Source organism: Cyprinodon variegatus, unplaced genomic scaffold, assembly GCF_000732505.1.
Source record: "Cyprinodon variegatus isolate N-32 unplaced genomic scaffold, C_variegatus-1.0 Scaffold371, whole genome shotgun sequence".
In the NCBI taxonomy this organism is placed as follows: domain Eukaryota; kingdom Metazoa; phylum Chordata; class Actinopteri; order Cyprinodontiformes; family Cyprinodontidae; genus Cyprinodon; species Cyprinodon variegatus.
The window spans coordinates 763,939-786,677 of NW_015150824.1; the positions used below are offsets into that span (position 1 = coordinate 763,939).

The window sequence follows — 22,739 nt, forward strand, 5'->3', positions numbered from 1 at the left end:
GGACCTCTGAGCCTTCCTGTTCTGATCTGTTTGCCTGACCTGTCTTTGGACTCCTGGACCTCTGAGCCTTCCTGTTCTGATCTGTTTGCCTGACCTGTCTTTGGACTCCTGCATGTTCTGCGAGGCTGCAGCATCTTGGACACACCGCATCTTGTTGGCAGCCCACTGACTGGAATGAACCTTGTTCTATTCTGTCTTGTTGTGTTTTAAATAAACACTTTTTGATTAATCCCACTGTCTGTCAGGCCTTAAATACTGGGTCCTTTCTTCTGAACCCTGACAGTTACCTTGTTGGATATATGAATAATATTTGAAAATGGAATAACAAAAAGCTAAATGTTTCTCTCTAAGAGCCTGACAGCAGCTCATAAATAAAGATTGCTCTTGTGTCCCTGAATCGACCCGACATTTTTTTGAGCTTCAATTGATTTTCAGCCCTCTCCATGTCTCTCACCACATTCCCCTCCTTCATCTCATCTCTCTCAGCTCTGGGCTCGACAACATCACAAGCTTGTTTCTGTGAAGCTGTTTGAAGTTTGGTGCTAATTGGTGGATTTTCACTGACATTAAATCCTGTCTCCGAGCCCAGCGAGGGCGGCGTTGCTTTGTGTTTATAGGGATGGTGAGGTGATGAGGAAACAGCACATTATGTAAGCTCTGCACTTTGACTCATCATGTTTAGATGGAGGTCTGTTGTTATTTGGAGGAAACAAGAATACTGGCTCTGTTTGGGTTTTTGTGCTTATCTTCCTCTTTTACTTGACACTTATGATTTTCTAATCCAGTGTATTGAAAGTCCTCATCCACAAATACTCCTTTTATGTATTGATTGATAATTAATCAGCCTTGGTAGGGAATGGATGGGTAAAGAAGCTTAATTCGTTTTTGATTTAATTTTACAGCTTTGCATCTGGTTTATTCATTCCCTGTTGGAACTAATGCACCTTGATCATCTTTTATGCACTCATTTTACAATAAACTAAACATTTTAACATATAAATGCACCATAATTTTTGTAGGGTGCTAAAGTGGATTCAATCTATACACACACCAAAACTAAGATGTGGTATAATTCTATTTATTATCCTATGTTGAAATAGCAGCAACCTGAATGACTAATGACATGTAGTAATTGTGCAAGTCTCACCTCTCTCTAAATTCTAAGTCGTTATGTTTTAACAACCTCTGACTTAGAGACTTGGACAAACTTTATCGTCTGAAATTTCGTTGCGTACAGCTTGCAGCTTTTTTTTTTCTCATGAACGCCTTGTTTAGCCCTAAAGTTTCTTTAAGCTTACACTACACATGGATTGGGAGGCAAGTTAAAATATGTACAGTATTCTGCAGTTAACCTCAATATGCATATTATTTACTTCTGTTTTTTCTAAAATAAAGTTTTCCCACCTCTTTAAGTATTTGCAATTCAGCAAAGGTGTCAAGTAACAAAGTACAAATACCTCCTTACCTTACTTAAGTAGAAATGTTGGCTATCTTTACTTTACTGGAGTAATTATTTTTTTAGACAACTTTTTACTCCTTATAATTATTTGTAATTATCTCTACTTTCTACTCCTTACATGTTAAAAATAGACCTATTAGTTTTGTTTCATATAATTTAATTTTCGTTATGGTGTGTTGGTATCTAAAAAAAATAAAATAAAAACCATCAAAATAACTAGTTTCATCCAGACAATTAATTTCTTTAGTTGGACTCTGTATTGCACCAACTTGTTGTTCACTACATACCAAATTACTTAGTTTTCCAAGATGATGCAAAGCAAATTTGACACTGACACATGACAGATTAGTTATAAAACTAAGACAATTAAGTATAAGGAAGTTATCATCCAGAATTGTAGAAAAATTTCCCTTTAATGCAGTAGTGCAGTAAAGCATCTGTCCTTAAAGTTTTTTCCTGTATTATTTCTACGTTCATACGTTTTAAAAATGGTACTTTTAAACTTTTACTTGAGTAAGAAACTTAAGTTGATACTCTCATTTCCACAAAGGTGTTTTTAAACAGTAGGATTTCTACTTCTACTTGAGGAATAACCGTTAATAATTTTGACACCTCTGCAATCCAGCAGCTGCTTCAGTGGTCTGGCTGTTGACTCCATACTCATGTTATAGACATAGCCAATGGCAAGAAGTGTGTTTTAGCCTCATCCCTGAAATTGTGGTTGTTTATTTTGCTTAAAGTTTAAAGGATTCCAGATGTTTTCTTATCATGAATAAATAGAGCTAACAAGATAAAAGTTCACCAATATGTCTAGATCCTTTTACTGGGTCCCCCATTAAGCTCTTGCAGATCCATTTGACATGTTTCAGTTAAATGCCTTATTTTCTTGAGCAAATTAGAGTGAGATCATTAGAAACGGTGCACTTACATAAGGTTCATCTTCATCCACATATGGTAATACCTTCCTGGTTTGGTTTTCATTACTCAAAAGGCTCCTTAAGTTTCAGAAAAACATGCTTTAATGTATTCACCCACTTTGAAAGTCAATAGAAAATCAGATTTAGATTTGATTCTAGTTTATATGTCTTAGCTCTGAAAAAAAAAAGGCTCTACAATAAGGAGGATAAATGCATGTTAAACTTCTGGAGTTGTCTTCACAAAGAATCACACTCAGCCATGTAAAAAAAATTTAAAGAATCTATCAGGACGGGGGGAGCAGTCAAATCTCCACCCATGATAATTTGAGAAGCATGTGGTAAGGACACAGCTTTCTGAGGGGCAAATATTTGTACATTCAAGCTCAAATGCTCAAACACCGATAAGCATCAGTGTAACACAAGCCGCTGTTGTCACTTGAGGTAAAAATTTCTGCTCAGCTTCCATCTGGCTTACAAAAAAACGAGGGCAGGCTTTATAGCTTGTTCACATTTACACTAAAGGAATATTCCCATGGTTACATTTCACCGCCTCAGAGGGTTAACAGTGTTTTTACATTACTCACTGACTCAGGATTTATCCAGCTGATGCTGCAGAGTTTTCAGGGTTTCAAGTCCTACAATAAAACACCCAAATGGAAATGTCTGTTTTCTGGATGGTTCATTGAATTGAAAAATCAGTGTACACGGAAGTCAGTAGTTTGCATGATCCAGAAGTCATTCTCATGTATATGTAGCATCCTTTGTAATGCATAAATTCAAGAAAGCATAATAAATAGAGCAAATAGTGCAGAAATGACAGGAATCATCAATATTTAATGACTCATTTTCGGTTGATTTGATTGCATGTCCAAGTACAGAAACCTGCTTCTGCAAAGCTGTTGTTACTGTAGGTCATGGCGGACTTATTGGGAATAAAAAATAAATAAAAAGAGGGGTGAAACTGAGAAGTAAAGGAGATTTTAGGTGAAAGGGTGAAAATTGCTTAGAAAAAGATTTGAAGCTTTGGTTTGGAAAATGAAACAGAGTGGTGGTTTTGACGAGATGGCCTTTTAAAATGTAAATGACAACCCATGTGTCTCTTCCTCATCCGGTAATACTCTGCCACACTGAACAGCTGCCAGGGATCCTTATTACTCCACAAATGAGATTTACTGTAGGGTTGCCTCTGAAATCTGCTCGCTTCGTTTTCTTTTGGATACATTTTATTTATAGTTTATTGAAAGCTAAATCCATCGCCAACAATCCATTCAGGATGATGAATAAAACATCTTTTTTTGGGGGGGGCGCATTTGAATCCTTCTTCTCCTGTCCTGTCCAGAAAATGAGCCAGGAGTTTGAGATTAAACGTCTCTCCCTAGAAGAGCAGAGGGATCGTCTTCAGCAACAACTGGACAACCTGAAAGAGGAGCTAACGGCTAAAGTCAACATGGCCAATCAGGAGGTTTGAGGCTATCATCTGGGTTTGATACACTGGGTTGATTTTTCGACGCAGATGCTATAAGCTTCACTGTATGTTGGTTTCTCTGCAGGTGTCCCACCTGCAGGAGCTGGTGAGGGAGGGGGAGCAGAACCTGAATTCGGCTCAGACGCAGATAGGCTGTCTGAAGGAAACGCAGGAGAAGCTCCGGATAGAGCTGGATGCAACCAGAGGCAGAGTGCGAGAGACCAGCAACATGCTCACAGATCTACAGGTGTGTGACGCTTTACTGATCTGCTAAAACCAAATAAGTTAATCACGCCTTTCTGCCTATTACTGAAAACTCTCTCTTTTCAACATGATGATATACTGCTACATGGGTGCATTAGAAAAGGTTTTATATGTATATAATAGCATGTAGATTTTAAAGTCTGTATGATTCAGGTGTTATCTGTACTCGAGAAGTTTGACCTACTGAATAATTCATGATAATATGCAAAAATTGCATGTGTAAATGGTTTCATCTCAGAGGTCCGTCTATTTCACACTTTGATATCTGAAATTTGGAGTTCATAGAAGGAGGAATCCACCGGAACAATCCTATAAGATGGATTCTCCACCCAGAAAATCACAGCAATCTCTCCAATGCTGACCCCCTAGGATCTCAAATGGTATAAAAAAGCACCAGTGCTGGGTCTCAAGTCAATGCTGGCTCTTTTGCTCTGAAAACGTCTGATTCCGAGCTGATTTTTGAGAAAACTGTTTTTTTTTTTTTTTTTTTCTAAACTGGCCTATCAGCTGGTTCAGATAGTTAAATGTTTTTTTTTTATCATCTAGATAATGGAGCTAGAAGAGTCTCAGTATCCACAAATACACAATAAAAGACCCATGCATGCGCAGAAAAAAATCCACACACATGCAGGACAAGATCTAATCATGCACACCAAATTCACACGTGCATAAGGATTCAAACAAGCACACACACACACAGTTTAAGCATTGTGGATCTTGTCCTGTGCATGCATGGGTTTTGTGCTGATATTAAGACTCCTTTAGCTTCATACATTAGTTCATGATCTGACCTAGAGGCTTAATTTTAATTTTTTTTTTTACAAGATTGCTCTCTATTGAGGTCCACATCACTATTGTATTCCAGCCAAACCCTACCAATATAGAGACTTGCATCCTGTCTAAGCACACCTGGATCCTTAACTTCCTTTTTTCAGACTCTTCCCCTGATTCGATTCAGACATGTTGGCCCTCTTTCAATCATCGCATCAGTTCAGGGAGTTTGCAGATGATGGAGGAAGTTTCTGGAGTCGAGATACTGTAGGGGGATTGAAAAATGGAGAATGGGATGGCTGAAAAAACATTTGAAAAAGCAGAACAGGAGGAAATGAAAGAAACGAGTGGCGTGCTGAAGGCCAGCTGTGGGATAATGATGATGAAGCTATTATGAGATGAGTGGCCTTGCGTTTGAAAGGAGCCCTGCTGATATGAGCTCTTTGAGCATATATGTAGTGGGGAACACGCTGTTTAGGAAGGATGGACTATATTTCAATGATAATTGGGACCATCAATACCATCATGCAGTTTAGCTATATTATAATAATTTTGCTGCTGCCTGAATTTAAGTGAAAAAGGGAGATGCGACAGAGAAGTGAGCTGCAACCGAGAAAATGAAAAGGAAGATTGAATGAAAAGCAATAATTAGCTGAGATGGCAGTGGTCTGCTTTTTTTTCTCTTAACAGAGCCTGGTCTCTATAAAGAAAGGGATGTCTGTGTTTTGTAGGGGGGGCGGTGCTCTGAGCTCAATACAGGATTTTACCTTTTATTCTTTCGTGTCTCATTGCGCTTTAGACAAAAGCACAAAACCAGCTGAGACTGGATTTACTTTAAATTTAGAACAGGTCTTATTTTACCTGGACTAAGGCTCGGCGGTTTTACAGGACAGAATGAATACAGAACCAACAGAAATACTCAGAATGTTCCCAATTAATAATGTATAACAAATACATGAAATATTTTAAAAAGCAAATCCCACACAGAGATCCCAACACTTTGCTTTAAGATGACTAAAAGTATTGTCTGTTCTCATCAAGGAAATAATTGCTTTTCAAAATTCAAATGTGTTTTCACAACACAAAGAATTAAAAATTAGACACACTGTATATTAGCTATCAAACTGCAGTAGCTGAATGCATTTAGGGATGTGAATTAGGGCTGCATCATATGTGGAAAGCTGATTTTTTTCTAAAGATTTTTGTATCTCAGCCTCTGAGATTTTCTTCATGCTGTTCGCTCTAACTGGTCAAACATTGCTGCCATGCAGATGGTGAATGCATGACAAGTCTTTGTGTATTCAGGCAGTTTTTTTTTTTTAAACCAAACATAGCACAAAAAAAACACACTAGTATTTTGTCTTTCGTTTGTTGAGGCTACATTTTTGCACAAAAAAAAGGGAAAATCAGGCGTTTGCTGCACGACTAAAGAAGACATAATTCTCTTCAACCAGCTTCATTTTAACCCACCCCAGTTCAGTCCTCTAATGGCAACATAAACATTTTGCAAGCTATATGGGTGTAAAGAGTTGAGAGTTTGCATCCAATGAAAACAGTGGTAACAACAGTTGTCATGGAGATCAGGTTGAAATGGCTTACTTCCTGTTTCAGCCAAATTTCTTTAATTCTCATATAAAGCACATTTTATAAAGAGCTCTTGTGACTAAAAGCTTAATATATGTATTCAAAATATACATATATTAAAAAAATATAATAGAAAGTGAGCCTTTGAGCGCTCATAATTAGTTTTGTCTATTTTCAATTGCTCCAAAATATTCAGCAATCAGATATTGGTGTATTATCTATTTTTCTGGTTTGGGGTCAATAAACCAGTAATGAAAATTCTAGAGTGTTTTTTTTTTTTTTTTTTTTTTTTTTTTATTATTGTTGGTTTCGAACAGAAAAAAACCCAACCCCTAACACTTTTAGTATGACATCCAACCAAGCCGCCCTTTGCAATTTTGCAAATATTGGTATCAGTACGATCATTAAAGTTCATATATTGTGCATTTATCTGAAAATTTGTTGAGTTTGGGCGGAAGAAACAATTACTGTTTTTAAGGCTCATTGCTTTACTGGATTTTTTTCTTCTTATTGAGTTTTTTTTGTTTTTTTTTTTTTGCACCAAAAGCAAATTTTCTATAAATAAAAACAAACATCCGAGACTTGCTAGCTCTATTTAGGTGCAGCGAAATGTAAAATGTCATCCTTTCGTAATTAGTGCACCCAAGTAGTGAAGTGTGGATTTAGCCACTCAAGCGATGCTTCTCCTCGCAGCTAAACAGAAAAGCGTTTAAAGGACTTTTAATGAGCTCATCAGCACCTAAGCCCTGAATCCTCTTCAGCTGCTGGAAATGACTGACCTGATGAAGTTTGCCTTGAAACCAAGACATTAAAAACACCCTGAGGCTGCTGAAAATGCACAAAACAGCAAAAGGGTTGGAAGAATAAAGCTGGTTTGCTGAAATGATTCCCTCTCTCCTCCTATGTGCTCTCAGGAGGAGATTGAGACCCAGAAGCAGCAGCACGATGCCAGAGTGATGGCCATCAGAACAGAGGAGAAACAGAAGATGGACAAGATGGCGGATGACTTGGATCAGAAATGGAGAGATGCTCTGCGGTGAGGAAAAAAATTGTCTTCTAACTCATCCCTGTCAAACCCCCCTTCCACTCATGAGATGATATAAAACTGAAGTCTTTATCTAATAGTATTTAGTTTTACTTTTATACTCTCTCTCTTATTCTGTTATGTAACCACTTTTGCTGTAATGCTTCTGCTGCTGTAACACCACAATTTCCCCATTGTGGGACAATAAAGAGATTTTAGATTTTCTATTCTGTTTTATGATGTGATGTGTGTGAATCTCCTTAGGCAAGCTGGAGGATACAAACACACAATAATAATAATAATAATATGATAATAATACAGACACAGCTCAATAGATTATATGTCTCAAAATATAATTTATATCAGTAATTTAACTGAAACTAATAAAAAAACAGGTTTAACGTGTCCAGTTTATTTCTAAGGAAATCATCATTTAATATCCAGATTTATTGTACCAGTAAACACCAAGAAAAATGTATTTTTAACATAGGCCTATATTGTGAAGCAGGAATTCACAAACCTCCAAAAAATGGATAAGTGAATCAGTAATGGCTAAAGATTGCTGTATGCAAGCATACTATTTATAAAAGGTTGAATAAAAGAAAAAAAGGCATAGCAGTTGCTCAAATTAAGCCAAATTATATTTTTCACTGAAACTGAATTTTAAAATTCCCCCAGCTGAAAGATGTAATTTTCTAATTGCATTTAAATATGTCACAAGGTAAGGAATGTATTAAAATTTTCTTCAGGGAGGAAGTACGTTTGCTGAAGGAAGAGCTGAGTGAGGAGTATGAAGCCGACAAACAGGCAGCTCTCAACCAGCTTTCCCAGCAGAAGGAGCTGGAGCTGATGGCCGCAAGAGAGGGCTGGCAGAGGAAAGTGGAAGACCTGCTCGAACAGGTAAAACATGATGAAGGCGAACCCTCAGAATATATCGATGTAAAAAGTTCTGCGCTATGCCTGCATGACCATGATCCTTACACATCTGCAGGTCCTTCCCAGAGTACACTATACAGGCCAGTAGATGTTTAAGATGGGTTTTGTCTGATATCTGCTTACAATGGTCATGTAATGCAGCAAGTGACTCTACATGAATTATGGTTAGGTGGAGGGATGCCGGCGCATGTCTGGCGCCTGGGCCCGCTGGCTAGCATGCTGTACTTGGGCTGTGGGGTGGGCTGCCTGGGTTGCAGCCTGTTAATGGAGGACAATATGAGTGTGGAGGCAAGAGAGTTGCTGTGATTGACTGGTGGTGGGGCAGACCCTTTATGGGTTTGGCTTCCTCTTTCCTGTCTGTTCTCCTTCTCCTCCATTTTTATGCCGTCTCCCTTTCCATCTTCCGTGTCTGTTGTATATGATATTATTCCCAAAGTAATTTCCAATAAAGTTTCATATTTACGTACCAAGCGGAACCTTTTGGTCACCACCATGATGGCCTGCTTGTGAAAGCAAATCTGTTGGGCCATTATCTAGCTTTGGGACATCAGTTCCCAGAGCTATATTGGCAAAACATGGCGCACACAAAAAACAAAATTCATTTTCTTTATAATTTTTCCACCCGTTTCCACAAAAAAAAAAAAAAATTCTTTTTTTATTGAAAATTACAACTTATTCTACAACTAATCCATCAACCATCTTTTGTTGCATTAAATAAATCTCAAAAAAAGTAAAATTGAATTGGAGAAATCCAATTTTAAGGTTTCCTCATCCAAACATGGCTCAGAGGGACTGTTATACAGAAATAGGCCCACAGCATCACTCATCCTCAACTATACTTATAAGGAAGAATGAAGACGTTTTCAGTATAATTATTCTGTTCTATACCAAACCAGGCAGGTGTATTTCTTAAAAAGATCATCTAAACAAGTTCTATATTTTCCAGTTGAAGTTCTAGTAGAATTTGGTAAACTGAAGGTGTTTCTTTGTATGGTGATGGGATGGGGTATGCTTTTTTTTCTGTCATGCCTTTCCAGTCATCCTGTTGGCATTTAATTAGTCTCTAATGGTTACTTTTGTTGTCTCCCTTACTGTCCTTCTCATTGTCCATCATAGCAAGATAAACATGAATGATTAAAAATCAAAATGTTGATTTTTTTCCTACCAAATCCGATTAATCTTTTTTTTTTTTTTTTCTCACTCAAGTTAAATGATAAAATGACAAATTACATATATTGGGTTAAAAAACTAACTTTTATTTCAATTATCCTCTTTGGGAGGTGAGGTTAATTTGTAGGCCAACAAAATTTAACAAACGAAAAATGTTTATAAAATAATCAAATCACATGGAGAACTAGCTTATCAGTTATAAGTAAACATCTAAGAACAAAAAGTAATGACCTAAGGTCACCGTAAGCTCTGGAAGACTAAGGAGTAGATTGGTTTAAAAACAGATTTTTACAAAATTTACATCTCCATAAACAAAACATTTGATTAATTGATTTTATTGATTAATTGCCCATCCCCACATTTCTATTATCTCACTGACGGTAGGTTTTTAAAATGCTTCCAAATTGAAAAGTTTCTCTAAGCTATGTGGCTTGTTCTATTGTCTTTCCATTTTTAACAGTTGTGAAGGGGGAAATAATTTTTATGTGGAATCATATTTATACTGATTTAAAAAAAAAACTTTCGGAATATAGATACATGTTCTTTAAATTTAGATTTTTTTTTATTACAGATCCTATGCATCTAAAGTAAGTGCACAAGCTGTGAATATAAATCTGTTCTTTTGGACCAGACAGGAGCTGAAAGGAGAGATTTCTTTATGCTCTGTCAGAATGAAATAATGACCTTTGCCCCCATGTCACTCCAGAGCCTCTGTGAGCGACGGCTTCTCTCGATGTCTAAACCTGTTGACATCCTGAGGCAAATATGCTTGGAGGAAAAATACACGTGAGTGAATAATCTCACAGTCACAGACTTAGGGATTTTATGCACTTGATAGCAAAACTACAAATTATATTCTCAAGCGGTAATGAATTAGTTATAAAAATGAGGGATTTAATTTAGCTTGTGTTCCTTCCTCAGAGCGACACATTAAAGCTTGTTTTTTAATTAGTTTTCCCAGAGCAGCATGCTTTAACGGTGTGACCACATGCTTATGTAAGCTGCATACAAATGCAGGAAAAGACCTCAAGTGTGTGTATGTTTGAAACCGATAGTCTTTGTTTTGGCGTGTCCCTACAGCTACTGTCGAAATGGAAATTAGTAGAAGCAGGACTGTTTGACGTGTTTGGGTCATTTTGAAGCGAAAACAGTTTCAATTCCCCTCCTATGTTCATGGCGGTGTTCATAGTACGCACACAGCCATTGGGGGGATTCAGCAGTAACAGCAACTTCAAAGAAACCCCCCCTTGGATGTTACCTGAGTGCCGCTGGGCACCCGATAAACATTTTCTGTTAACTACCAGTCAGACGTCAACAATTTCAGATGCATTTTAAGAGCTTTTAACCCTTTATAGGGAAAGTTACTGTTTTTGATCACTTATATATACCTTACAAATGGAGTCCCCCAGTCCCTCAGTGAGGTCTAGAAACACAAAATCTATTTACAGCCGTTCAGCAAAGATACAGCTACATGGCTGTACATCTTATTTAGGCATTTGACCAATTAGATGATCCCTTAAATGATATATTACCTACTGGAAGTTGGGGGGAAAAAAGTTAAGTCAAGAAAGAAAGGTAAAAAGCTAATTGAAAAGTTAAAAAGTAAAGCAGAAAAAGTTAATAAGCCAAGTTAAAAAAGTAAAAAATGTTTTTGCCAGTACCAGTATTAATGTATCTTAGGTTATGTTGTACCAAAAAAAAAATGTTTGCATTCTTGTTTTTCATGAATTTCTTATAAAAGCACTTTTGTGATTTTTCTTATTATATTCAGTCAAGTTGGCGTTTCTTGTTATTACATTGAAATAGATTTTTGCCATTAAAATATCCATATTTTTTGAATGTTTCAAAGGTAATAAGGTCTTGTCCTGGATTCCAATAACACTATCGGGTTGGAATTTTGATTTTCAAAGTATTTCACTGAGTGCCCTATAAAGGGTTAAACATTTGATGACACAATTATTTAATTTTGCAGAAAGCTACATAGAGATTCATTTTGGTTAGTCTATAAAAGTTGTGAAAAATACATTTTACCACATAGTTTGTTAATTGTCTCAGTCTATTTTTTTTAAATTATTTTTCAATATAGATTTCTTTTACCTGTTTGACTCCTGCTTTTTGAAACTTTCATTTCTTTTTGTGCATCTAAACTAGGGCTCAAACTAATGATTATTTTGCAAATCCATTCATCTGTTGTTGTTTGTTTTTTTTACGATTGATCGATTAATAATTGGATGGCCAAAGGTTCCTTAAAGAAGATTTTCTATGAAATTAAACCAGTTGAAAATAAAACTTTTCCACTAGAGTTCTGGATAGAGCATATTGACAGATTAATTTTTTTCTTATCTTAGATGCAAAATGTTTTTATATATTTTTTTACAATTCTGGTATAATTACTCCTGTAACTGGGTCGCGCTGTCAGTTAATGCATATTTTACAGTCTCTACACTCCATTTAACGATTAATCGATTGCTAAATTAGTCGAGGATTATTGTTTCAGCCCTAATCCCAACCTCATTGCCTCCTTCAAACATGCCCAGCGTTGCTTTTTGCATCCAGATTTTGCTTGAAATACCTACCTATCGGTGCTTTTAATGTCCCATTTTTAAATATTAAAAGCATGAAATGAAATGTGGGGTAAAATAAATGCAACAGCATTTTCATGTCAAACAAAATTATCATATCATTAACTTAAAGTCTCAAAAGTGGGGTTGAATGACATTAAGAAATGGGCTCTGATAATCTAAATTAATGTATTTACTTGCTTTGATTGTAAAACTCTAACCAAATTCTGGATGATTTCACATTCTCTTTTATTTTTTTAGCACAATGGTTTTATATTTGACTGTTTTTAAGTGAGAATTTTTTCATATTAAGAATAAAATGTGTGAGAAAAAAGTCTGGATTTTATTTAATGATCAGTTGTCTGTAAAAATCATACATGGTCCACCTGTAGCAAATTTTTAAATCTTTGTATCTTTTCAATCTATATTGCAAACTGCAGAGTATTTTATTGGAGGATTCATAAGCCTGAAAATTGAATTATAGAAACAAGAACAGCTCCTCCGTTTCCTTGCAATTTGGAAGGAAAATTGTCCTTACGGATGACTCTGCAGGATACTTTCTCTTTCCTATCACCGACTAGCAAACTGATTTTAAATTTAAACGGACAAACGTTGCTTCATCCGTGGAACAAAAATGGAATTAGGAACTTTTCTCATTTTCTAATGTCTCTGCTAATTGTATCTGCCAGCTTGCTCGTAAAAGCCATGATTATGTTGAGTCATAGGACACATTCCTACCTTTGAATTCATGCTTAAAGGCTGAAAATAACATCAAACAGTTTCACAGTCCACACAGATAAAGAGCTTATATTTCTTTTTTTTTTTTTTTTTTTCTGTTTTTACCTCAGACACTGAATGTTAATCTGGATCTTTTTCCAACTTAATTATTCTCAGCAACACTCTAAACAACAAAGCTTTCCCTGACACCTGAACTTTACTCAGAATAAATTAGAAAGAGTTATTTTTCACTTGTGAGTCCAGAAGGAAAAGGTCTTTTTTGTTTACACGTATTATTAAAAAGCTGATATCTGATTTAGACGCTTTAGAGATTTAGCATTAGTATTTGGATTGATATTTGGAAAAAGACCCAAAGGAAAAAAACAGCCATTCTGGGTCATTCAGAGTCATTTTAGGTCAAAATATATATTTAAATGCACAATGCAGTAAGCACATTTTACAGCTTGATTAAGTATTCACAGCCTTTTCTTTTTATTTTAACTAATCGTTAACTAAAGTCTACATACTAACATGTGCAATAAGCTAAAAGTCCATTGAGCAGTAATTATACCACAATTGTAAAAAAAATCACAAAAACAGTTTGCATTGAAAATTAAAAAAAACTTTTTTTCTGCCCAGGACTCCTCATCTTGCAGTTTTAGTTTCACCTCGTTTAGACTCTGTTTAAAATATATTTTTCTATCCGATTATTAATTTAATAAAAATAAAAAACAGCAGATTAATGGGTTAGTGGAAAAATGGTTAGTTTCAGCCCAAATTTTGATTTGCCGGTTAGGATTGGTTGTTTTTATTGGTCTAATTGCAGTATTTACAAAGAATGTTCTGATTGGCTGAAAGAGAGCTGTCTTTGATCGGCTGGGGTTGTGCTTGATTCTTATCAAGTTTATCAAGCCATAAGTGCTGAGTCATAGTAGGAGATGGAAGCTGATGGATCAACTTTAAAACCACCCTTGATGCATTATTTAAATCGTTTCTTTTCCTCTGCCAAATATTCCCCTATCTGGTTAAAGCAGAGAGCAGCTTGATATCTGACCAACAACTAATTTAACAACTACTCTAATAAACTTAACATTATATTCAAGTTAATTTGATTAATATTCATTTTCTTTTTAATGACATAAACTTTTCCTTCATCCAGTAAAGTTGACTTCTAAAGTAGCTGACATTGAGATCTTTTATTTTTATATCTTGTTACTTTTTACTCAACCCCTTAAAACCCGTGGGGGTAATAACTCAGAATGCATAAAATTCCACCGGTAAAATTTTTACCAGCAGGTGGAGCCATTGTGCGCAGCTCCAAGCTGACCCAAAACGTTCCAAACCCCACAGCTCTGGAACTGTTATAGTTAGAGGTCTGAAATGTTCTTCATTTATGGTAGACATGTTGTGGAACAGATATAATACAATAAAACCTGCTTTTTCTCTAGAATGTCTTTATTACTGCTGTTAAAAAAAGACCTATCATTTCCGAGAATAAAAAAAAAAGAACTTTGAGACATGTTTGAACTGATACAGCTTGGTCTGTGTTCTACTCACCAAATTTATTTTATTGTTATATATATTTTCAGAAACTAGAGGGTGTTGGCTTTCAAATAATGTATTGCACATGTAATTTGGGCTGACAGTTCCTAAGTTATTTGCTTTTCCCTTTGGGTATGCAAAATAGGCGAGGATTACCCAAAATGAGGTGGATGTTAAGAGGTTAAATCATTACCTAATAGATCTCGGTGTGATTTTTTATAAAATCAGCTATTTTTCTTTGTGTTTTTACTGTGCCACAACCGAACACATTTCCTCCAAATACCCCCAGCTTTGGTTTGATCAACTGCAGGAATGTCTGTAGTCTTGATATTGTTTTGGTTTGTACCAGAGGAATGTTCTTACTTGAAGATCAGGAATATTTAGCTTTTCTTGTGTTTAACTTTTGTGTTTAACTTCCTAAGAACTTTTCTAACGTTGGACTCATTTTGACCTCTTACCTCCTTTCTTTTCCTTCATCTCTGATGCTCTAGAGCTGTAGATATACTTGCGTTTTTTGTAGCAGTTATCACTCTGCGTTCCATTTTACTGTCAGTAGGAAATGTGTTCATTCATTCCATTCATGTGCAGAAACAAGAACAGTGAGATTAATATTAGATTCAGTCATAAAGAGATTTTGTTACCAGGATTTGGTGATTTAGTTCTCTTATCATGAAGACTTAAAAGGATTTTATCTATAAAATCACAGTTGATTTAAAATGCAAATGTTTCGCTCAAACATTGATTAAATACCATCAGAGGGAGAAATGCTGGACTCGCCTTGCAGCTTTCCTCTTTAATGCTCTCCCACCAAGCAGGGAAATTGTACAATGCATTTTCAGGCTGGATATAAATATTGTATCATGTGCGCTGGCTGCAGGTATTCGCACAGTGATCTTAACTGTATTGACCTAGTTAGAACTCTGCAGAAACGGCAGCAGAACTGCAGGCTCCTTCAAGGCTAAGATTGTCTCATGGTTCCTCGGATATTAGCTGTTTTGCTTTTATTTGTTAAATCAGGCTCAAACGGTTTACACATGATTTGGGTTTCCAGTTAACGTCCTTTCTAATTCTGTGTTGGAGGAGATAATTAGTCCTGTTTTCATATCAGTGTTCACACATTGTGCATCGATTTCCACCTATGGGGTTTGGAGCATTCAAGGCTGAACTTGAAACCCAGACTTTCTCCGCTACCCATCATCCATGATAACTCAGACTGATGGAGAGCTTTATTTACAATTCTGGCCATGGATTTGTTGACATTTAGTCATTATTTGATATAATAAATCATTCATTAGAGGCTTTGATGCAGCCGTAGTATCATTCGAATTACAACATACAGCTTTACTGACTTTTGAAAGTTCTGATACCAGAGCATTTTTGCTCTTTGTAAACGAAATGACGAAATCAGACGTTCAGTTTTTACAGCTGCCTCCAGCCTGTTTAAATACTTGATGATGCTGAAGTGGCCCGATGTATAAATGAGTTTGACACCCCTGCAGGATGTGCTCCAATCTCAGTCTCCAATCTGTTTTGCATAGAGTTGGTATGCAATTAACCCTCCAACACCTCCTTGCACTTACTGAATGAGTTCTCTTATGATTCCTTTTAGACATTAAAGATGTGCCTGTGAAATACAAAAGGCGAAACATTTCTATTTTTTTTTTCCAGCTATGGATTAGTAATTAAAATAAAACCACAGGTATGGAAAACTGTTTATTCCCCTCTCATTGACCCAGTTTTTTTGTGGTTTCTTGTTTCTTCCTTCCTCTCCTTGCTTCCTCTATACCTGTTGTCTCTTTTTTTTCTTTCCTTCCTTTTATCTTTTGCTTCATAATTAATCTCTTCCTTTATCTGTTTTTATTTCCTTGCCCATATTTTTCCTTCCTTCGTTGTGTTCTGTCCTTTTTTCTTCTTCATTGTTCCTTTCTTTCCTTCTTCATTTCCTTCCTCCGCTTTGCCCTGTGTCCTTTCCTTCCTGCTATCCTTTCTTGTGGCTTTTTTCTCTTCATTTTTCCTTACTTGTTTCCTTCTTTACTTCCTCTCTCCTTTCATTTTTTCCTTCCTTTTCCATTTCTTGTGTCCTTCCTTATTGTTATCATGGTTTGAATTCCCTTTTTTTCCTCTCCCATGTCTCCTGCATCCTATCCTTCTTTTTTCCCCTTCTTTCAATCTCTCCTTTCTTTTTCTTTTCTTTTTTTTTTTACATCATTTTGTTAATAATTTATTCATTCTTACCCCATAACAAAATTTAATTTGGATTAAACCAATGATCGGGACTCCTCTGCTATAGAGCAGCCTTTTCAGCTAGGAATGATGTTTAAAAAGGTGTTAAATTGTGAATACAAGTCTTCTAGAGTGGTAAACATGGCCGAATGTGCCAGTTTATCTATAATGACATCCTTTTCATTAAGATATTTTAATTACAAGAGTCTAACCCCAGGCTGCCTCTTGTGTGTGAAGGTGTTTGTGCTCTAGAGTGTGTTTAATTATAAACCAGTTGCTCCGAGGTGGTTAAACATATTTGCTGATCCTCTCTTGTCCAACTGCTTTGCTGTGAATCTGAAGGACTTTCCGTAACCGACGGTTAGGTGAGGAGGAGGTCAGCTGGCTGTCTTCTTTAAATCTTCAGCCAGTGAAGGAGCTCACAAACCTCATCCCAGCCCTGAACGTCTCATCCTCTCATTTTAAATCCATCTGACTTTAAAACCTCTGCTCTTGGGCTTCTACACCAATAAATCCTGGCAGGGATTTAAACCCGGAGCCAGAGGGAGAACGGCAGCTGAGGGACCAGAGCCGACTCTCTGTGAGACTTTTGCCGATCACAGCCGCTAGCATGTCCTGAAAACAAGCTGTTTGAGCACAAAAAACACTTGGCTTGTTATTCGGCTAACTGTGCATTCATGTTCTTCTGACTGGCTGTTAGATCATTGCGATTTTTAGCTCTGATCCATGTGTCTGTCAACATCAGCGTCATTTAATTTGGAGTATCTCAGATGAGGATTAGAGCGCAGGAGGGAATCGTGACAATGTTGACCTGATTAAATGAGAGCTGTTATGCATTTCCTGAAAAGCAGGTCTCTTTTTGCACCAAGGAGTGTCAGGTTTAGCATAATAAGTCCATATATGTTATATTGTATCTGTTTATAATAATAATCTTCTAATTCTATTTCACACATTCAATCTGTTTTTATGTTTTTTTCCTGTGCAGATATCTCTCCTCAAACAGTCTCTGGAGCTCCAGTTGTCACAATCTCAGTCAGCTCTGCAGCAGCTGCAGTCCCAGTTCAACCAAGAGAGGGAGCTGCTGAGCCAACAGCTTAAAGGTGAAGAGTACAATCTAAAGGTTGCTACTTAGTGAACATAATTTCATTAACTTAATGAGATTTTTAATATTTTTGAATATCTGAACTTATTTATCTTATACAAAACATAGCTCTATAGAATTTCAGTCAAAAAGTGCAAATAATGCAGAATAAAGTCTCATTCTCTCATCAAACTTACCAGAACTTTAAACATAAAAAGTAATTAATGTGTTAAAATGTAAGAAAATAAGGCTTTACTTTGAGTTTAAAACAGGGTTTTGCAGAGTCTTTATTTCCCAAAACATTTTTGGTGTTTTAGCCAGAAAAAACTTTTTTTGTGACTTTGTGATGGAAATACCATCTGAAAAATGGTGTCATTCATTTTAACCATCAGAGAACCACATTTTTTGCTTGTTTACAAAATAGCTCACACTTAACACGATCAGATGGAGAACTTTGTTGAAGTTTTCTTTTTTTTTTTAGCTCATTTTCCATCGAATTTAGCTCTGAACTTTGACTATTCCACTTTAGCACATAATCCTACATCTCAACCAGGTCTGAAACCTTTACTTTCTAAAGTACCATTTTACAGCTGCAAACATTTCATGACGTTTTTATAAGAAAAAGATCAATTAAATTTGACATATATCCACCACAGTTACTGATACATTTGGAAAGTCATGTACAAAAAGCATTTTTTACTGCTCATAAAAGATATAATAAATCTCTATCACTATAAATCTAATACATCTCTATCAGAACCGTAAACATTACTCAACCTTTTAAAGAAAAAGATAAAGATAACTTATATTTGACACATATACACACCAGTGTGTTGATATTTCTAGAGAATTGCATTTAAAAAAGCAATTATATTTCAAATAGATTTGAAAAAAATCATATTGACTATAATTAGTCAATGTATTTTGGAAAATTCCAATCAATTAGTCAGTGGAGGAAATGTATTAGCATATCTATTTTCAAAGCTATTGGTTCATAATTTTTAGCCCAAGTTAGAGGAGGCATTGTTGACCATCTAAAGAGCCAGAGATTTCAGACCCTGGCTCTAAACTATCCCACTTTTGTTGTTGAAGAACTTGAGCAGGACATTTTCCTGCTAAAAGGTTAACCTCCACAGCAGTCTGAAGTGTTTTCCACGTGTTTTCCTTTGGGTTTATATAGAGATAAATCGGTGATGGCTCACATTGTCTATGAATAATATTTCAACTAAAAAAAGAAACTGTGATGCTGAAAAACTCAAGATGTTCTCTCACTTTATGCTGCAGCTTTTTCAATTTATGAAAGTTTTCAAAGTTCCTGCAGAGGTCTTACAGATGCGATGACAATAAAAGCTATCATGATTTGATGTCGGGGTTGAATGCCACTGCAGATTTATTGTGTTTTTTTTTTGTTTTTTTTTGTAGGAGGTATCAAAAAGTTGGTTTTTTTTTGTTTTGGCTTCATATTTGATTTACTTGATTTTTTTTGCTTTAAAAATCTTTCTATAAGTTTTTCAGAAGAGTTCATCCTTCTTCTGTGCGACTGCAGCAGACTAAAGCTCTGCCTTACTTGTTGATGGAAAATGAAACTTGTCTGCCTCTGATGTGACTCACCGTGCATTGCTGTCTGTTTGCAGAGATGCAGAGAGAACATCAGAGGAGGGAGCATCGGTTACAGGAAGCTCACTGCTGTGCCCTCAGCACCATGGAGGAGGCCAGACAGCACCAGATCAGAGTATGACACGCTACAACACTCACTGATATATCTGCAGGCCGATATAAATAAGCTCATGGATCCCTTGATAACAGCTGCTGCACCTTTTCTATCTGTAATCAGCAAAGGTCAGAATGCGAACTCCTTTCATGGGAGTTAAAAGCAGATTAGCTGGCACACAACTTGATTTGTTGCCTTGAGAGGCCTCTGGTGAATGGCATCACCCTAAAGTCATTTTCTTCTGAGAGGAAATTAAAACCTCCTCCAGTGTGGAGAATGTTATAGTTGCTGTTGCTTTTGCATCATGGTTGTGTTTATGCTTGGAGGAGTTTTAGGCAACAGTTTCAGTGAAGAGATGCTGTGCAAACAGCTGCAGCCTGATTAAGGAAGACAGTTTCCCATGTTTTAGCATTTTTCTAATTAAACAAAGATAAATATACATGTTGCCTATAGACACGGAACATCTATGCAGAACACACCATAATTATTGGCACCAACAAGTAGAGAATAACCAATAGGAAAGTTATAGAAGAAGAATAAAACAAGATTTTTTTCCCAAGTTTAACTTAAAATCTTCAGCTTTTAAAAACTGCTGTAGAACTACAGCAACTACTGCAATTTTTGGCTACATAACAATCATCAGAATCTATCTAGTTAGTTCTAGTTAGGAGGGATATATGGAAAAAAATGCACAATGGTGCAATGACCTCACTATTTATTTATATCTATAAACTGATTTAATTAGATTCCTTTTTAATCATATTTATTTATTTAAGTGATATTAAATTGTTATATTCATATTTTTAAATGTTTATATTCATTTAATGGGACATTTTATTGTTTAATAATGCTTTGTACGGTTTAATGTTTTAGATAAATAGATAATAAAAACATCTAATTTCATTGGATGTTTATTCATTTTGTGGAATATTCAGATTTATATGTTTCATGATATATTTTGGCCCTAAATATTTCTCTAGGATCACATTATTACGATTGTGAAAACCAACTCGTCACCCCTGACTTGGTGTCTTGTGACCCTCCAGGGGGTCCCGACCCCCCCAGTCTGAGAAATCCTGCCTTAAGTGGCGGTTGCCTCTAATGTCTACAGTACAGTGGAGGATCTATAGTGCTGTGGGAACATTATCAGAGTGGTTGGCATCATTACAGTTTGAGATATCCTGGGATTTTATATAAGGAAAATCTGAGGCACTTGGTCTCTCCAGAGATTAACTATCAAAGAATCTGTGTTTATCAACACTGACATGGAATTAGGTGAACTAACAGAAGAGTTTGAAGTGGTTTGAGGTTTATTATCTTGTTTATAGGACAGTCATGTATTTACATTCCAGGCACAAACTGAATATTTTTTACTACTTTTAATGAAAATCATAAAGAACACAAGGGAATGATTGGCCAGACGTCTGTTTGGTGCTTTAGTTATTCCTTGTAGAGATTACAGAATAAAAAAGCTTATTTATGCAAATTAGACTATAAAGTGGATCTAATTTGAGCAGTGAAAGAGGTTCCTATCCTCATCTGTAAGCCGAGACTAATTTTATAGTATTGGCATTCCCAAATCAATTTTAAATTCTTGTAATAATTCCCATTGCTGTTAGTTGCTTTTAACATAGGATCCTCATGTGAATGCAGCTTCTTCTCTGTGTCTGATTTACAAAAAGGGAATCTAAGCTCTGTTTTCCTTTCTCACTCTGACCTTGGCTTTTGTCCTCCCTAAACTCCCTCCCTCTGCCTTCTGTTAGGCCCTGGAGGAGCGTCTTAAGCAGGAGCACAGGGAGGAGGTTCATGCTCTGAAGGAGGCCCACAGGAGGACCTTGGAAATCCTCAGGCAGCAGTCAGAGCAGGAGCTGCAGACTCTAAGATTTGAACTGGAGGACGAGGGCAAAGCAAAGCTGGGTAAATGATGAAGTATTTTTGGCTTTGATACATTTTTTTAAACCATGATTTGAACATGTGTTTTCAGGATTGTTTAAATTGACTGAAATGTTTAACTGGAATGGTTTCTGTTTGTGTTTAGTGGATATCATCTGTGATCTTTTTGACTTTTTACAAGCTCTGTGCTTAAATATGATCAAAGAATCCGACTTATTTTCTCCTCCACACTTATTACTGAAGGAGAGCACAGACTGCTATGAACTGACTGCATAAGTTTAATGCTTTGGGAAGCTACTTAAGAATAGTGGGAGGGAAAATCCCCTTTTTGGCTGCAAAATGTCAAAATAGAGCTTTGATAACACATCTGTCTAAAAATAATGTATTGAAACTGATTACTTTTGCTTTAAACACCTTATGAATTTCTAACCAGTATTAGCTGTAGAGCTAAATTACATTTCAGTTTCATACCTAACAGTATTATATTTTTCTAGTTCCATTTCGTAGTTCCTATGTTGAATCACAGTGATTGTAGCGGCCAAAATCCTACTGGTTGCTATTCTTGCAGGTGTTGGTTTTACGTGTGCTCAATTAAGACTATATCATGCCGATCTTTCCTTTGACTTATAATAAAGTCATTTATTAACATAACAATGTCCATACAGTAGTTTTACCAATTGTCTTACATAAATACATACATTTGACATAGTCTAAACCAAACACAGTAGAAAACTGTTGCCTCCTCTCATTAACAACACCTGAACAGAATCATGGTTGTCCTTAAATAACCCCATCCCCCATCAAACAATCAGAACTCAAAATGAAATACGCCCCCTGGGGGCGATAACAGAGTGATAATATACTTTTTAGGTGATCCTGATTTCCTTTAAGGGCAATAATACAGTAATGTATAAGAACGGTTCCAAGGGTTCCAAAAAAGAACAACTCCATCAGGTTCCCCAAGAGTGAAAGCTTGACAAGAGAAATCAGACGAACTCTGCTAAACTCTAAGCCTTCCTGTTATCTGCTAAAAGTCTTGCTCTCTGTTGTTCCCATAAACCCTAAATGTCTTGACATTTTTATAAACAGTTTACTTTTGCCTTTTGTCATCTCTGAATATATTTCAAATGTTTTCACCGATACAGAAAAATCTAAAATGATCCCGTAAAAATTCAAAAAATATCCACTGGACTTGGTTTTCAAGATTTGAAGACGTTTCGCCACCTCTCCAGGAAGCTTTCTCAATTTAAATGTCTGGATCCAGACATTCAATCCAGACATTTGAATTGAGAAAGCTTCCTGGAGAGGTGGCGAAACGTCTTCAAATCTTGAAAACCAAGTCCAGTGGATATTTTTTGAATTTTTACGGAATGACTTTGACCTGGATGACTGAGAACCTTCATCAGCATCTAAAATGATCC

The 22,739-nt window shown here is 36.2% G+C and overlaps 1 protein-coding gene across 7 annotated transcripts in view; it reads left to right on the top strand.

Moving 5' to 3' along the window:
* Positions 1–22,739, top strand: part of LOC107092234 (protein FAM184A-like) — a 66,150-nt gene that overhangs the window by 27,022 nt on the left and 16,389 nt on the right. For all 7 annotated transcript variants that reach the window (XM_015386575.1, XM_015386578.1, XM_015386579.1 and 4 more), the window contains 7 exons: positions 3,716–3,838; positions 3,927–4,088; positions 7,375–7,496; positions 8,234–8,384; positions 17,619–17,733; positions 19,349–19,446; positions 21,189–21,342. In XM_015386575.1, the coding sequence (XP_015242061.1) occupies positions 3,716–3,838; positions 3,927–4,088; positions 7,375–7,496; positions 8,234–8,384; positions 17,619–17,733; positions 19,349–19,446; positions 21,189–21,342 (925 nt within the window). The remainder of the gene's footprint in view (positions 1–3,715; positions 3,839–3,926; positions 4,089–7,374; positions 7,497–8,233; positions 8,385–17,618; positions 17,734–19,348; positions 19,447–21,188; positions 21,343–22,739) is intronic.